The sequence below is a fragment of the Ylistrum balloti genome, unplaced genomic scaffold, assembly GCF_031769215.1.
Source record: "Ylistrum balloti isolate Yb309-2 unplaced genomic scaffold, AGI_CSIRO_Ybal_v1 Utg370344, whole genome shotgun sequence".
In the NCBI taxonomy this organism is placed as follows: domain Eukaryota; kingdom Metazoa; phylum Mollusca; class Bivalvia; order Pectinida; family Pectinidae; genus Ylistrum; species Ylistrum balloti.
Genome location: NW_026782247.1, coordinates 724,544 through 742,768, shown reverse-complemented (window position 1 = coordinate 742,768; position 18,225 = coordinate 724,544). Strand labels below are relative to the sequence as shown.

At 34.8% G+C, this 18,225-nt stretch overlaps 1 protein-coding gene across 2 annotated transcripts in view; it reads left to right on the top strand.

Annotated features, from left to right (window-relative positions):
• The first annotated feature begins 3,154 nt into the window (after window positions 1-3,154).
• LOC132553699 (atrial natriuretic peptide receptor 1-like) overlaps window positions 3,155-18,225 on the top strand; it is a 144,373-nt gene continuing 129,302 nt past the window's right edge. For both annotated transcript variants that reach the window (XM_060217965.1, XM_060217964.1), the window contains exon 1: window positions 3,155-4,279. In XM_060217965.1, the coding sequence (XP_060073948.1) occupies window positions 3,535-4,279 (745 nt within the window). In that variant the 5' untranslated portion in view covers window positions 3,155-3,534. The remainder of the gene's footprint in view (window positions 4,280-18,225) is intronic.

Here is an 18,225-nt window from a genome sequence, read left to right as displayed (position 1 = left end):
TAAGATTAATTTGTATGCAAGATTTTGTAAAGTTGAGGAAGTAGTATTTGGGCCCATATAACGGAAAACATTCAATAAGCTTTGAATAAATTATAACAGAACAAAATTAAAATTTGAATTGGCGTGTTGAGCGGCAATAAATAGCTATTTTGATGACACGTGTGAGTTGGGACGTATTGTAGCGAATCAAAGTGCCTTAACGCGATCAGCAACAGCATACAACTTAACTATAGGCTTGTATAGCAGAAATATTTAAATAACTTTATGCCACAGTAACGCGAGCTTGCTATATACACATATAACGTATGAAATGAAATGAAGTGTGAGAATTTGTCTTGACTCGAGAGTTTGGAGACACATTGCGACCCTTACAAGTGTTGTTATCTTAAATCAAGACTCATTTTGTTTAGATAAACTCAAATTCCGATAATCATCCGTTTTAAGTTTTATAATTATGAACTTATTCAAAAATTGCAATATTAGTTTAATTCTAGAGAAGATTAGTTTGTGTGAGAAATGTGAATATTCGATCTAGTTTTGTGCTAAACGTCTTTGCTTGCTGACAACTAGGGGATTGAACCGTGTGTGTGTATGGCTACTGGTTTAGATCGGTTGAACGAAGCTTTGTCCATCACTAAGCTGACACGATTGTCCTGTGATGGTAGGGCTACAGTCAGTGATGGCATGTTAAGATGTTAGTAGAGCGGTGCTATTCACTACAGAGGTTAATCACTTGAGAATGAAAAGGAATTCTACAACGATTCCGGCAGATATTTTGAGTAGAGCTAAATACTCAGCTCGTTATACAGGTTTGTTTTACATTCTCAAGTCTTCATTCTTTATTGAACGTTAAACAACGTCACTTCCTTTACAAGGAATGAAGAATGTTTTAGGAGAGGAAGTTTTTTAACTATTGCTATGATACAGACCTATTAACGGATATATATACAATACAGACAGATGTTGTGTGTGATACAGCGCTATTAATATGGACAACAATAGTGTTTATACCATAACAGCGATCATACTAGGATACCTCGTGACGACAACATTGTCAGGAATTAAACACAACTGTGACATCTTCGCTTAAAAATTGGGATTTAGCAATAGACACTGTATACAATCTCAACAAAAATATTTCTAGTGGTTGTTGATTTTGACCCAGTTCCATACCAGGGTGAAATGCTGTGGCGAAATATATTCGAACGTTTTTGTATTTTTCGCGGATTAAACAAATTACTTTAATTCGACAGTACTATAAATATCAATATAAATACGTCACAACAGATTGGTGTAAGATGACAGAGATTAGACCAAAGCAGTGCGCTGAACGTGTTAGTCTTACGTCTGTGTGAAAGGTTACCACAAGGTAGAGGGGCTTGGTAGTTTTGTATTCAACCTCACGACGAGTCAATTTTGTGTATTCAATAAGTATAGGTAAGTAATGTTTACTGGTTAAATGCATATATCACAGGTAAAAACAATGTTTATAGAAGTATCCAGGTTCAAGTATAGGTATGTTATGTCAGGTATAATATAGGTACAGGTAGTACTTACAGATACAGGTGTGTTTAGACTGGTATGACAGATACATGTGTGTTTAGACTAGTATTTCTGATACAGGTGTGTTTAGACTAGTATTTCTGATACTTGTGTGTTAAGACTGGTATGACAGATACAGGTGTGTTTAGACTAGTATTTCTGATACAGGTGTGTTTAGACAGGTATTACAGATACAGGTGTGTTTAGACTAGTATTCCTTATAGAAACAGGTGTGTTAAGACTGGTATTACAGATACAGGTGTGTTTAGACTGGTATATCTGATACAGGTGTGTTTAGACTAGTATTTCTGATACAGGTGTGTTTAGACTGGTATTTCTGTTACAGGTGTGTTTAGACTGGTATTACAGATGCATGTGTGTTTAGACTAGTATTTCTGATACAGATGTGTTTAGACTGGTATTACAGATACAGGTGTGTTTAGGCTGGTATTACAGATACAGGTGTGTTTAGACTGGTATGACAGATACAAGTGTGTTTAGACTGGTATGACAGACACAGGTGTGTTTAGACTGCTATTTCTGATACAGGTGTGTTACGACTTGTATTGCACACATCACAAATAGAAATGTCAACAGAAAAAGTCAAGTGAAGACGTTTTTTGTCTCTCGAAATAGTGAACGTCACATAAAAAGTCAGTATGATAAGAGCGTTATGATGAATTAAGTTTATCACAACAATAAAATGGAAGTGATAACAGAATTAGAACAGTAATAATCTGACATTAGGAAACACTATAAACGACGCTGCGTAGTTGGAGGTGTTGGCTCTAACCCTATAGATACGAAACTGCGGACTATAAAAGCAAATTATTACAACCAATTTCATTAACTATTTTGGAAAAAAAAGTTTATTATGTTTTCCAACACTGTGGTTGCTTCGTTCGATTTAGATAGGAGAAAATACGATTATTTAGACGTATTGAAATGTAAAATGTCCATTACAGATCAAATTAATTATAGACATGATAAAATAGTAAAACATTCTTGACTGTTCTAACGCTATAGAATTTCAAATTGTGAAATCTTTGCGACATGTAAATTTTATTTAGTTCAGAATTTAATAAGATGTAAACTCACATAAAATGTTAGTGTAGTTGTAACAGTTTGGTGCTGTCAATTACAGAGATTGACAAAACATCTCTATAATATCAATTTTACAAGACGAAATAGGGACACTAAGAAGAATAGGATTTGATTACCTAAATATAGAGAATATTGATATATAACATTTTTATTTTGTGTTTTATTCGATTTTCCGTACCGTAATTACAATTGAAAGTTTAAAAGGTAGAAGCAAGTTCATTAAGCATCTATTTCCTTGTCAATTGTACAGGTAAGTCCCCGATGTTGTGCGCTCGTGTATATTTCATCGTTAATAATCAATTTCAACATTGATATAGATCTGATGTTAGTGACAAGAGTATCCACGACCTAGAATTACACCGTATCGCCTGCTTTCAAGTGGTCATTCCTGGAGGATCGGTCATTCAAGGAGGGTATTAGCAGCTGTTGTAACACAACCATTGTGTTTGAAACAGAATGTAACAGAATTGTACAACACAATTGCTAGCTCTCGTGGATAGAGTTATTACACACAGACAGCGAATATAGTTGAATTGCTGAGCTGAGCTAAAGAGCTGGTACAATGAAAATGTAAGCAAACGGGGTCTGCTGAATAGTGCGCGCTGCCTTCTGTGACAAAAGAAATATCATGCTAATTTGCTCATTTCATGGAATAAAGAAGGAAACGAAACGAAAGGAGAAAAATTCAACGTATCATGTGATTAATTCGAAGAAGCAGTTAAAATGTAAAATTATTGCTCTTTGAAGTGTAATCAATTCAGCAAAAGCTCTCGTAAAGTTTGAGCAAGTGTGTCTTTATCTCAATATGATAACTGTTCCAGAAGAACGTGGAAAGGAAAGCATTTTTCTCAGTGCAGATATTACCATTGATATATAGAGGAAGCAAATATGAAACTGGATAAAAAAACGAAACGCAAATTGGGAATAGAACGTATCGCTCTCTACCGTGTATTCAATATGGAGACGATTCTTTATTTTGTACTTTTGCTAATTTGCGGAAGTTGCCTTGGGAAACAGGAAGTGAAATTAGGAGTTCTATTGCCGTCAAGAGGAGAGCATCTTTTCGTAAAAAATAAAGTTCTTCCAGCTATAGAATACGCAATCGAATCTATTGAAAATTCTACAAAATTGCCTAATCATAAATTTGTGGTAAATTATCGAGATTCGGAATGTTCGGAGACAATCGGACCTCTAAAGGCAATTGACCTTTACGTTGACCGCGATGTTGACGTATTTTTTGGTCCAGCTTGTGATTACGCCGTGGCGCCTATAGCCAGATTTTCGGGTTACTGGGACATACCTGTAATTAGTGCGGGGGCGGCGGTGAAAGCCTTCGACAACAAGACAGAATATAAATTACTTACAAGGATTCGTGGATCTTTTGCAAAAAATGCGGAATTTGTATTAGAAGTAGCTAAAGCCTTTAACTGGTCAAATGTTGGACTATTTTTTCATGAAAATATGGGACAAAGGGGAAAAGGAAAAAGTGACTGCTATTTTGCTGTAGAACCTATATTTTACAAACTAAAGAGCGAATTGAAAATTCAACCAAAATATGAACATTTTGATGAGAATTTTCCAGATGACTTCGATTTTGGAGAACTGCTTCAAAAAGCCTCGACCTACACAAGAAGTAAGTAAACTTGATATATATTTAAAAATTCAAATATGAAACTTTCCATTTCAGCAATTTCAAATATTGATATAAAATAAATGAAAAACTGATGACATTATGTGTCACATCCTGTCCGCGGGGGATCATTTAAACCGAAGTTCACATTAGCCAATGTAGATCGCCGGGTTCACTGTCACATGCTTTGATTTTCGACGTCTTTCCTTTTATATCAATTTTAATTTTATAACTCGATAGGAGTGGTGTATGTGCCTGTCCACAAAAAGCGGTAATTGTGACGTCATTATGTATAACGTCATAAACAGTAGTGAAAACTGACCAAGGTTGACCCTTGGCAGTATCATTAATTAAAAGTGAAAAGTACCGATATAAAGAAAAAAATACATTTTTATTGTCCATAGCTATCCTGACTATTGAAATCTACAAGAGTTTACAGTATATGTACATCCTTGCCAAGTTGTTTTAGTTTTTAATTTTGCGCTGATGTGTTTCCAATTGTCTGCAATTCAATTCAGAATGTTAGTGTAGTGTAACAGAAGTCGTAATCTATTCAATGCCTCCGCTAGGATTCGAACCCGGGACCCCTGACTCATTAAAGAGAAGTTCTCTCTAGCTGAGCGGTATATTGCAGCTAGTATTTACCAGGATTTAATAGTAATATTCATTCACAAAGTATGAAGCCCACGATGTTTACAAACTGTATCCGTCCGATCCTTGATAGCATACAGTATATCTTAAGTATGATATTCTCGCCAACATTTCTAATAGTGTATCTTCAGAGAGTTTGTAATTAAAGTCTTGAATTTTATTTTTTTCGTTTCGTATCTATTCGATATTTTGTCGTACCGTTGTATGAAGATAACGATAGCTTCTTGTCATGTAAATGTATGTAGCACGTAGTTAATAAATTAGGGTTGACTGCAGAAAATATATTACGTAATGTGGGATACCATGACAAACAGCAATACTGTTCGTGAGATGTTACGCGTTTTCATGTACGTGGATGCATGTGAATTTGTGACTGGGAATATGAAAGGCATGTAAAAAATGTATTGTGTAGGTAAAACCGAAACCCTCCCATCCCCCCTCCACCCCTCCACCCCATCCTTTAACGTCACATACACATTAGGTTTTAAATCTACACTCATTAAGTACTTTACAGTTTGATAAACCTGCATCTCTTCCAAGGGAGAGAACTCGGATATTAACCAATATCCTGTAGAAGTATGGCCTTCCCTTTCCTAACCCCCCCGCCCCCCCCCCCCCCTCCTCCACCCCACCTTCAACACTCACTCCCACACTCTGTTACCATCATGAGATATCTGTGTTTCACGAATAGGCACTCGTGGTATCATTGGATCCCACTTCACAGGGAAAAAATATATCATCTGTGTTTAATTTTCCGTGTAAGTCAACCATGTTTTTTTTACTTGGTACACGTACAAGATATATATCAGCTGTTCTCTGGCCGAAAATATGAAGGTGCAAAATACACACTTCGTTCCTTTCGATAATCTTTATATTTAATATGATAATCCGAACGCAATTAGTCCGGAAGTCTCACAATCCGGACGGAAATACTTGGGAACGGATTGCCATAACGTTAATTGTACTTATAAGTCCGGAAATTCGAATTTCAGTTCCGGAAAATCTTTACGGGAATGGAATGGATTTTTCGTTACAATATTTCAGTATTAGTCTGGTCGTGTTTTGTTACCATGTTAAGAAAACTGTTCACCCTTGCGGGAGGTATACAACATTCTTTAAACTTGTAGTTCCTTTTTCCCCGGGTCGGCGTTGTATTTAAAATCTTATTTCATTCTGAATTCGTCACATTCTCTTTTTATGTCATTAGGTTAACAACCCTATATTTTGTGAGACTGTATATCTCAGATTACTACAATAATTAGGCCCGTATAGAAATAGAGACAGATGTCTTCCATAATAAACAAAAATGGCCGCCGGTCACTTTTATTATCAATATACCGACATATCAGAAATTGTCAGACTTCGGTTAGAGACCTTCACACACGCACACGCGAATGCGCACACACACGGACACACGCACAAGCGAACGCACACACGCACGCAAACGCAATTGCACGCATACGCACACACAGACACACCCACCCACACACACACACACACACACACACGGCATCACAAAGTAATTTCACAAAGTTTTAAAATCACGAGAGAATAGATTTATGGTCAAACACGCAATTTAGCATAAAGATCTTATCAGCAACATAACAGAAGGGATTACGAAGTTTGTCAACGTCGTCTGCTAGACGTTTATCTGACAGTACACACGTGAAACCCATTACTACAAAATGTTTTAAAAGTAGTCTTTGTCAACTACTTAACCGCGATGACTTCTATTTACAGTTTCCATGTGTATTCTGTTCAGAAAATGACATAAATTTATGACACGAAAAAATGTTAGACACATTGCGTCGTGCCAGCTGATTAACAGCTGTATCACTTCTTAATTTATTCAATAAAGAGATTTTATTTCAAATAAACGAAAAAAAAAATACTGTAATTAGTAAGATTTAAGATAAGTTGATGCTTTCTTGTTATAAAAAATCAATTAATTTTCACAGTGACAAGACAAGCTGAATTTATTGACGTCAGTATTTCTATAAATGGGACATTTTAGCGTATTGTTTTGTTTATCATTGCGAAAACTATATACAAACGTGAATATAGATACAGAACATACGATAAATCCGAATTTTGTGACAGGTAGATAAACATGTCATCTTAACGGGCAACATTCTATTTATCTGTCATTTAATTTATATTCATATCGACTGTATAATATTATCTGGTAACATTTTATTGGTTTATTATTTCGAAATACCTCATGGTTTACCATAAATTCATACATATCGGAAAATGTTATTTATATTCGGGAAGTCTCGGGATTAATCATACATGATAATGGATATTTGACTTAACTCTTATCTATTAGGTTAAAGATTTTTCCAGAATCGTTCAAGCCTAAGAATACTGGATACTGAGTAGAAATCACCTTTCTGGACGTCCAGGGATGTGTGGATTATTACAAATCGTTCTATATCTCGTCATTCTGGAATTTCTGATCTCTGTGCTTTACTTTTAATCGTCCCTGATAGTGTGTGCACAACACCGAAAAAAATGTATCCGACAGACATTCACTTTAATATGTACGGTATGGTGGAAAGTTAAGACCACAGTCTAATACAGTCCTAATGTATCTATATAAAACGTGTACCCATTGACTATTTTATTACACTATTAAAGGAGCTCGCGATGTTTTCTTCACAATTCACATGTGACGGATCCTGTTTCTAATTTGTAATGTTAGGAACACTAACACTTTCATTTTACATCATTTTCATTTTTGTGCTTTCTTTGATACCGGTGTTAAGCGTGGAAATCCTTTCATGTCCAAAACCAATAGAGTGTAGTTGTATATACATATATATATATATATTCATTTCTTAAGCTTTATTCTTTCTTTTTTTCTTTCTTTTTTTTTCTTTCGTTATTTTAACTACATGAAAACAAGATTTAAATTTTAAAAACTACGTTTATCCATGAACAAGTGAGCTACCTTGTTCTTAAATACGATCTTTATCAAGTAAGAGATGTATTGAGTCGTTGCTTAGAAGAAAGCATTTGAGGCCCTTTTCACAACTTGATTCAAATTCACAGACGTATGGCGCAGGATCTATTTTCCAACTATGTTTTAACTATTGTCATTTAATGACCTATCCTTGGCCCGTGTTTGAACACTTGAACAATTGTTTACTGTATTATATACATAGTTAAACCAGAATATCCGGTCATTTCAATGCAGCCTCGATCTGGTTCTGTCCAGTCCAATGAAACTAGAACGAGGCTTGTCGCGTGTAAAATCATTTAATAACAATTCCTTCGGCTATTCCGTCTATCGTTCTTTTCATCATACATATCCATATTTAATTACCCTGACGTGCTGGGGTAGACATGTGTTATACACCTAATCGATAAATATTGATAATTATCAATTCCCACTGTTCGCTATCAATAGTACCTATATTTGATTTGATTATTCACCCATTGTGGTTTCCACGAGTAATTGCTATTATCGACTATTTGTGTCTTGCAATATCAATAACGGTTTCCGCATATCATTGCTATATAAGTGTTTCATCGACAAGCATGTCCATTGTGGCGATAAATCCTCAGACAAATCGATTCTACGTGTTGATTAAATATCATTAAACTATAACTTAAATAAGAAATACTCCCTAGACAAGCATTCAAACGATAAAGATTAAGTTTATATCCGTGAATGAGAAATGCACCTTAGATAAGCGTTCAAACTACCCAGATTGAATATAATCCGGGAATAAGAAATTCTCCTTAGACAATTGCAAGCGTTCAAAGGACCAAGATTGAATTATTCATGAATAAGGCCTTTGAGGCAAGCGTTTAAACCAGCAATATTAAATATATATCCAGGAAAGAGAAATACTCGAAAGTCAAACGTCATCCGATCAATACTGAATTTGTCCTGAAATGATATTACTACCAAACACAGCGTTCTTACGACCAAGATTGTCACAAAATAAGTGGCAAAAAATCATCCGAAAGTACGTAATTAACGTTTCATTGCGTGTGGGAAAGACAAGGAGTGGGTGATACTTGTACAGGTCGAGTTACCATGTTCATAAAATACTATAATTCAATTATATTGTACGGTACATTTAACGCCAAACTGGTTACTGTTACTTTAAAACAGTTAAATATTGGTTTACAGTCACGAAAATAAGATTCGGACCTATCATTTGTCTCCTGAATAACAGTCACGAAAATAAGATTCGGACTTATCATTTGTCTTCGGAATAACAGTCAGGAAAACAAATATCCGGACTAATGATTTGTCTCCGGAATAAAAGTCACGAAAACTAATGTTCTGGCTTATCATTTGTCTCTGGAATAACAGTCAAAAAACCTAATGTCCGGACTTAACATTTGTCTTCGCAACAGAATCATCAGTACGGAAAATTGTGATAATTGATTTAGAGAATTGTGGAATTTTAGGGACAAGGCTTTCATCAATGCTGACAGACGTTCTTTTTGATACCTTTCCCGTCCTAATGTCGACAACACGTGCTTACAGATATGTGTGTAGTCTGTGGAATCTTTATGGAATATCTTCTATACTAATGACAACGTCTGGTCTGGCTAACATGTCGGTCTGTAATTAATATGCTATACTGTCTGAAGAGAACATGTAAAACAGTATCCCCCGTTGTGCACGTGTCTGTGTCTTAATTTAGGCAGTGAATTGATGAGGATTGTTGAATTTAATAAGAGAAACATAAGTTTTTTTTTATTTTACTTTGTGTCGATTTTTAGATTTTTCCCTTTTTTCATCAATAGATTTGCTTATGCATATTTTTACGAAATTTCGAAATGTAACAGAAATAATTTGGCGTTTCTGGTAAATATAAGTTATGTGTTTGTTGTTGGTTTTGCTGTTGTTTTTTTTGTGTTTTTGTTTGTTTGTTTTGTTTTTTCTCATTTAAGAAATAAAAACTGAAACGATGAAAAGTCCATCTACATCACATTAATAAATGTACACCTATAACATCACGTGGTCATTGAACTTTGACTCATCATTGTCATCAACCATTAAACATTCTCGAAATGAATTTTTGATAGCAGTTTCAAATTGTCTTGAAATAGGACTGATACGATACGAAATTTATATTTTGCGCTGTACTTTGTTTTCTGGTTCAATTCTCTGGTACTAATAAGCTTCTGATCACGTTTTCTATCTTTGTTTTTTCTATTTCTACTGTGTGTTGATACTACTTGTTTGAATCTGTTTTTAAACTTCTTTCGGATAAAACAAAAAGTTTTTAATGGAGACAAGCAGTCCCACTGACAACCTAAATACGGCTACCACGAAACCCTAATTAGCGAAACACACTCATTAGGCAATGCCTGAATTAATTTAATTGGTCTTACAAACTAATTACCTATAATTAAATTTCTGCAGAATGCCTAATTTGAGGATTAGAATCGACTGGTACGCATGCGCTCTGGAGGACGTCTAAACAATAATGATCAGGTGATTTGAATATCGGTCATGTCATCGGACTGTTTAGTGTTAATTCCTCTCCATGCTAATATATACATCATGTGACATCATTTGGAAGAGTATAACGACACGTGAATATTATAATCACGTTTCCTTGAAATTATTTGCAAAACAAGTTCGGGTGTAGACGCTTCATTCATACATTCAGTATTTAATTAGCTTAGAATGTCCATTTGACAAGGCTAAGTCACGTGGTTCGTTATGATGAGGAATGTCACTGACATTCAAATGTACTCTTGAGTACAATATCAATCAATATTAATTTGGCAATGACCTCAATTTTCTCGATTTTTTTTAATTTAAATTACTATTTTTCAACTGGAGATTTATGTGCATGGTGGTTCGTATGGAAAAGTAAAGATTAAGAATTTGAAAAAAACTAAACGCAACGTTTCTAAATTTAAAATATATATTTTACACTGTAACTAATTTTGTTAACTCGTGTATGGATTTAAATTGAAACATGTTTCTATATTCGTGACTTTGGTCGAATACTAGCCGCTTCCTTCCACTTGAGATGGAGAGGATTTTAACTTTTACTTGTTGTGAACTGTTTGTTGCCGGCACTGAATTGATACAGAATTTATACTATGTATCCTATCTCTTTGAATTGATACAGAATTTATACTATGTATCCTATCTCTTTGAATTGATACAGAATTTATACTATGTATCCTATCTCTTTTGACAAAATGATTTAAACACAATTTATACTATTTATCCATCTCTTTTTCATATCTATTCATAAATATATGTCCGGTTATATTAATTATTTGCACTCCTTTTGACAAAATGATTTAAACTTACAATTGTACGTCTATGAATTACATATCTTCATATCTATAGCATAAATATATGTCACGTGCTGTATATTAATTATTTGCAATCGTATTGATTGAGAAGAGTTCATAAGTTGCTAGAAATTGTCTCTTATCCATTTTTCTGCTACTGATAATAAGATATGTTTAAATTAAATAATTCAATTAACTGATGTTTATATTAGTTTAAACATATTTTATTGGCATATAATGACAAAGAAATGAGTTAGATTTTTTTTCTAAATTATAAAGGACAATTCATAGCTTAAGTGACGTCACAAATGTGCTTATAAGCCGGAGGTCATGAGTTCGAAACTATGGAAGTACTAGAAATAAATATTTTCAAATTTACAGAAACTGTAGGTTTCACCAATTTAAAATAATCGCATTAATATATTTTGCTTTGGAATGTACAAACTCAATATTTTTTTTATTTATCTATTTATTCAAAAAGTTTAAGTCTAATTTTTGGTTTGAAATTAGACGACATGACAAAGTTGAAACCTTACTTAATAAACAAAACTTCAATATTGATTTCTAAAAACAATAACAAAATACCAATACACATAATAAGAATGTCATCGATGGGTAATTATCATCCGTAAAGCACGTGTACTTGTCGATGATGCACTTGTAGTGTGACAAGTTTAGTGTTTATACCATTGTGAAAAAATACGCATTTCAACAAATTTCAAATGATCACGCAGCTCTTGAAAATGCACTTTGTAGCCCTCAATTTGACTCGCTTAATGATCATCTTCTACTTCTTCTCATTCGATTTCGTCTTTTGTGACTGCTTAATGAATCCAATTAGATATTTCAATTTAAGTCTTCTCAACCTTTGTATTCATTTTTCCCCTTTTTTCGAAAACATAATTAAAACTTTAAAATTTCATATTTCCATTCAATTAATGATTATATAATTACGTAAGAGATGTTCTGTCGGTCTGTCTGGTTAGATTGTACAATATGCCTCATTTTTTTTTGACTGTGTCATTCAAAGTATTATCTCGGGAGGCGACCAATGTGGAATCAGTTTAGGAAACATCTTTCTTTTTGAAAATGATGTTTTTTATGTCATGGATTGATAGATTTTCTGTACGTAAAATATATGTATTTTATTGCGACCAGTGAGTCTAATACAAAATTATGTAGGTTAGCATGGAGTCTTACATGCATAAAACAAATGAATTGAGTAATTATTTGTCTCTCTTAGTCCTTATCCTCAGGGGAGATAACTACATATTGCACGGATTGCGTTCCGTCTTGATATATCCTACATTGAACTTTATAAAGTCTGTCCTGTATAAATCCCTACATAGACTGAAAATCGATATCTAGACCACGATGTGTCGATCAAGAGGTTGAAAGTAACATATTTACCGCATTTATAGAAGTTAAGGAGATCTCGTAAAACCATGTGTTACCGCGACAGACGGAGGCTGAACTTTGACCTCTAACATCAACCTATTGACACTGGTACATTTCACAGCGTAGAATTATTCGTTCATTCATTATTTTTTTCTTTATCTAAGATGTAGTTTCAATGGATTTTGTAAATATTCAACAACAATAGAGAGTGACAATCACATTTTTTTTTCATTTCAGAGAGTCTTAATCTAGCAACCGTGACATCTGATCAGTAACTAAGCTTTAATTTGTACACACATTTTTAAAGTACTACTAGGTCAGCTCACAAGTACAAGATTAATAAAAAATGAAACAAATAAGGTAATATCTGCTACAAAAATCAACACCACAAAATACACTTCAGTTATCAACACCCAGGGACAAAATACACCACAGAAATCAAACACAGGACAAAATACATCACAGATATCACACACACGGACAAAATACACCACAGAAATCAACACACAGGAAAAAATACAGAAATAAACACACAGACAAAATACAAACACACACACACGGACAAAATACATCACAGATATCAACGCACACGGACAAAATACAACACAGAAATCACTCACACGGACAAAATACATCACAGATATCACACACACGGACAAAATACACCACAGAATTCACACACATGGACAAAATACATCACAGAAAACACACACGGACAAAATACATCACATATATCACACACACGGACTAAATACACCACAGAAATCACACACACGGACAAAATACATCACAGATATCAACACACACGGACAAAATACACCACAGAAATAAACACACAGGACAAAATACACCACAGAAATAAACACACAGGACAAAATACACCACAGAAATCAACACACAGGACAAAATACATCACAGATATCAACACACACGGACAAAATAAACCACAGAAATAAACACACAGGACAAAATACACCACAGTAATCACTCACACGGACAAAATACATCACAGATATCACACACACGGACAAAATAAACCACAGAAATAAACACACACGAACAAATCTTCGCCCACCTCGACCCACATACACAAACTGCAGCGACGCCTTGTCAGCAAATTAGATAGGAAAGCTGTTTCATTAGGTCGCTAAGATTCACACGTGTAAAGCAAATCAATCACAAATGATATGCATGCTGACCCAGATATTTCATGTAATTTACATCCGGATGAATCTCGATATTTTCATGTTCAATCCCAGAATACATTGCGTTGTAGAATTGTAATTTCCGGTGTTTACTATATATAGACGACACGAGAGGCTGCCCCTATTTGATGACAGATATACACCTCCTACATGTTGTGATTTCATTTACTCCGTCGGAACTTCTGTTTATCCATGACAATGACTACAAATCAAGGATCTAGGAGTGACCATTGGTCACTGCTCCGGCCAATTTATTGGCCGAAGTTGGCCGCTAATACGACAGACGTCTGTCCGAACACAATTAGTATCGATACAATGGGATTAGATAAATTGTTCCTGTTTTCACAAAGCAGCTGGGTCCTGCTCTCAATATTAGTTCTGATTTGACTTGAAAGTATCAATGATATCTGTTGGCCTTCCTAGGGTTCAAGAGGTAGATCCGGAGTTTCCTGGTGTGATAATGGTCTTCCTTGGTCCTGTAAAACATCGTTGTTGTGGTGACTGTTCAATAATATAACAAACATTCCGACAACCGTTTCCGAATCGATTTTAGAGAGCAAAGTTTGAATGTACAGGGAAATCGGTGATACGCTATGTTCATTTTGATTGACTTTACCGTTTTATCACCCTGTGTCATTTAAAGCAGGGTCTCCCTGCAGTGTATGGTGGTTACCTCACTGAACAACATGCGGGAGACCCACCACATGTTGTCCAAAGCAATAAGGATAACGTTTATGCCCCAAGGACATATCAGATTCCGTGGAAATATCAGCCGCTAAGAGCAGGGTTCGAACCACACACCTCAGATATTCAGATGTTCTCGTGAGAGAGGCTGTAGTTTATATTCGCAAAGATATGGGTTTTAACCGTATGCTCTTGAGGAAATCGCTTTTCGAAACAACACCATTCTTATCCCCCACGCCATCCCTCAAAAACTGTCCCTTTCATTCGAAGCAATTTGTATTAAATGTGAACAGCAGTGTTGATTTAATTCACATCGACGTTTTTGTTAATTCATTTCGTCTTTTCATTTTTTAAAGATATGACAATATTGGAATCACAAGGAAAGTTGTTCAAAAGACACTGCATAGCCAAGAAAAAAATAAATAAAATTTTCAATTTGGAGTGAAAATTCTTTTTTCTATAATCAATTTGTGATTCTTGTTTCGGAAGTGATTTTGCCAGAAAATTGGTACAATCGAGTCGGTCTGTAGTCATCTAGTTATATAACGAGCTGGCAGATTTGTCAATTAAACGCGAGCCTTGTTATGTTGGTTACGTGCGTGGATCACAATAGCTTCTGTTAATGGGGAGATCTTAACGTTGTTTAAAATTCTTCTGATGTGTGATGTGTAAGGGAAATGTTAATTATGGATTTTAATGCCAATTAAAACATGTATATTGCGATAGGAACTCTTTTGTAACTTTATTAAAAATCTTATTTCGGGAACTTCTGAGACATGCGGCGTTCTAAAGCACCGATTAACGAACGGAACACTTCAATTTAAAGTTTCTTTCCCAGGTAAAAAAAACAAGTGTTATAAAAAGTACCGCCAACAGATAAAACACATCAGTTAAGGGGGTATGGTGCCTTAATTAGATGTTCTCCTTTTTAAAAGAGTTAGATACAAAATAAGCAAGCGGTTATATTCATTTATGAACAAGATTTCAAACTCGATACATCGCATACGATAAAGTTTGAATAAATCTAAGCATATATTTACAAATATACAGCAGTCAGTTGTATTTCAAATAATTAAACATTATTGAAGATAGGTAATTCTCACATAATCACAAAAATGGCGTGTCAAGTTGCACACATACCTTAAATATGTAAAGTGCGATTTGTATGGCCAGAATTATGAAAAAATAAAACCACAGAAAAAAAAATGATAATAATATTTCTGCAACCTCACGCAATACGTGTATAAACCGAATACCATTTAGTCAAATTTATGATGATGTATTCCATCCTGCAAACTCCGTGCGTGACATTTTAACAATTTAAATAGTTTGTTTTATTTCATAACACAATAATATTTTTTGAAAAAAACAATAACTGATGTATGTTATATGTTTGCTTAACTGAAATGATATTGTTAACTTATAGACAGAACGCAAAATTTTATATAATTGGTTTTCCACTCGCGTGGGAAACTACAATGTTAGGAATGATATAAAATTGAATTTACAATTGATTTCCTGATATTTGTCACATGCTTACTACTGCTAACTATTTTAAATCTCTTTGAATGAAAATTTATTTCATAAAAATCCGCGCTATTTTGAAAAAAAAATAAGCAAAATAAAATCTTACATATGTGATTTTTACAAAAATGTCCAACTTTAATTCCTAATCGTTCAGTTTAAAACTTTACGTCATGGATATTCCATTTGATAACGCCTGTTTACCTTAATAACGATAAACAACACACTTTGTGTTTCCTGTGATATCACAGTTAATGACCATGGTAAACAAAACACAGTTATGACATTAGACAAGACATAAAATGGCGATTCAGTATCGGAACATACATGCACTAAAGCTAAACGTAATTCAATTGATGAAGCTAGGATAAGATGAAAATTACCATGTATATACTGTACATCGTTTAATATCTGCGAGCATTTATTTTCCAGATTCTTCATTAAAAATTGAAAATTGATATCTTTTTGTTTTTTTCAGATCTGCAAATCTACATATACATGTTGATAAATTCATCTCTCCCATATCGATCAGTTTTTTTTTGTCACCTTACCTCCCTTATAGTTGTCTACACTGTTGTTTGTGTAACGCCATGTCTTCCTTATAAGGACATGCCACGCTCGTGCATACAAATCGTCTCCCGCAAAGAACTCCTCTGGTTTAATACAAACAGCAAATGAATTGACATGTTCTAATCTTATCAATAAATTCGACCTTGCATAAAACTCATCTATTAGAACATTTATCGGATGTTAAGCCTTATTTACAATGATGTATATCATACAAAACAGGCCCAATTAATCGATAAAAGGGCGGATATCGCCAATGTCAGTGACGGGCTTGGCTGACATTAGACATAGAAGGATACACTTTTAATTAATTACGTGCCCAATACGACATGTATATGTGTTTGTCAGTCGCGTTTTCTATATCGAACCTAGTAATGCAGCTTTATTGTTACACGTGCCTGTAATTTATCTCTCATTCACCGCCAACAATGCCTTTGGAATTTCCTTTCCGCGCGCGTATGAATATTCCATGATCGATATGATGTAGTTCCTAAACATAGAAACTTCTGTTTTTTTAAGGAATCCATGTTTGTGCTAACAAGTGACTTAAATTCATTTGAATACAACTATCAAATGAGGACAGGTAATTTGACGCTAAAACCAACTACAAAACACCAGCATGTCAACAGAATCTTAATTAAAATACAAAGTCAATAAAACAAGATCGAAACAGAAAAAAAAAATATTTACACGGAATGACTTAAAATAGTACTTCGATAAGTAGAACAGGTGTTCCGGAAAAGTGAGCATCTTCTGCTTCAACTACGACGCCCACCACGTAAATCTCGTTCTGAAATGGGAACAAGATTAACAGCAAAAAGTGGAAAATGATTTCTAAAGAGTGTATTTTGCTTTCAGTTTTTTTTTATCTCTCTCCCACTGTCTCTCTCTCTTCTCCCGTATATCTCTCTATCCTCCTCTACACCCACCTCGATCTCTCTCTCTGTCTGTCTGTCTCGCTTTCTCTGTCTCTCTGTTTCTCTCTGTCTCCCTCCCCTCTCTGTCTCACTCTGTCTGTCTCTCTCTGTGTCTCTCTGTCTCTGTCTGTCTGTCTGTCTTCCCACTTTCTCTCTCTGTCTGTCTCTCTTTGTCTGCCTGTCTGTCTGTCTGTTTGTCTCTCCCTTCCCCCTCTCTCTCTGTGTCTCTGTCTCTCACTGTCTGTTTCTCTTCCTGTCTCTCTCTATCTGTCTGACTGTCTCTCTCTCCCCCTCGCTCTGTCTGTCTCTGTCTCAGTCTCTCTCTCTCTAAACATGAAGTGTCTATCCACGGATGTACTTTCTGAAGGAATTCCGTGTTCGCGCATAACTATAAACCGATTATTCACGATATAACACTAGCAAGTCGATGCACGCGCACAGTCGAATGTTAAATTAGTTGTGTATCAGCATACCAAACAAAACATACTAAGTCAGTGGTCAGTTTGACAGAGTCGGGAAGATAAACACAATGTGTACTGACCGAAACTAAACTGCAAAAACATAGTGAAAATGTAGTTGTTGGGACTAAGATATCTCTTGCTCAGAATTTTAGTTCTAAAGTATCATTGTCAGTGAAATCTCGTTAATTCGGAAATGGAATTTTCAGTATTCCGGATCGAGAATCACCACTTGAGAAGACTTCCGATATTAAGTAGGT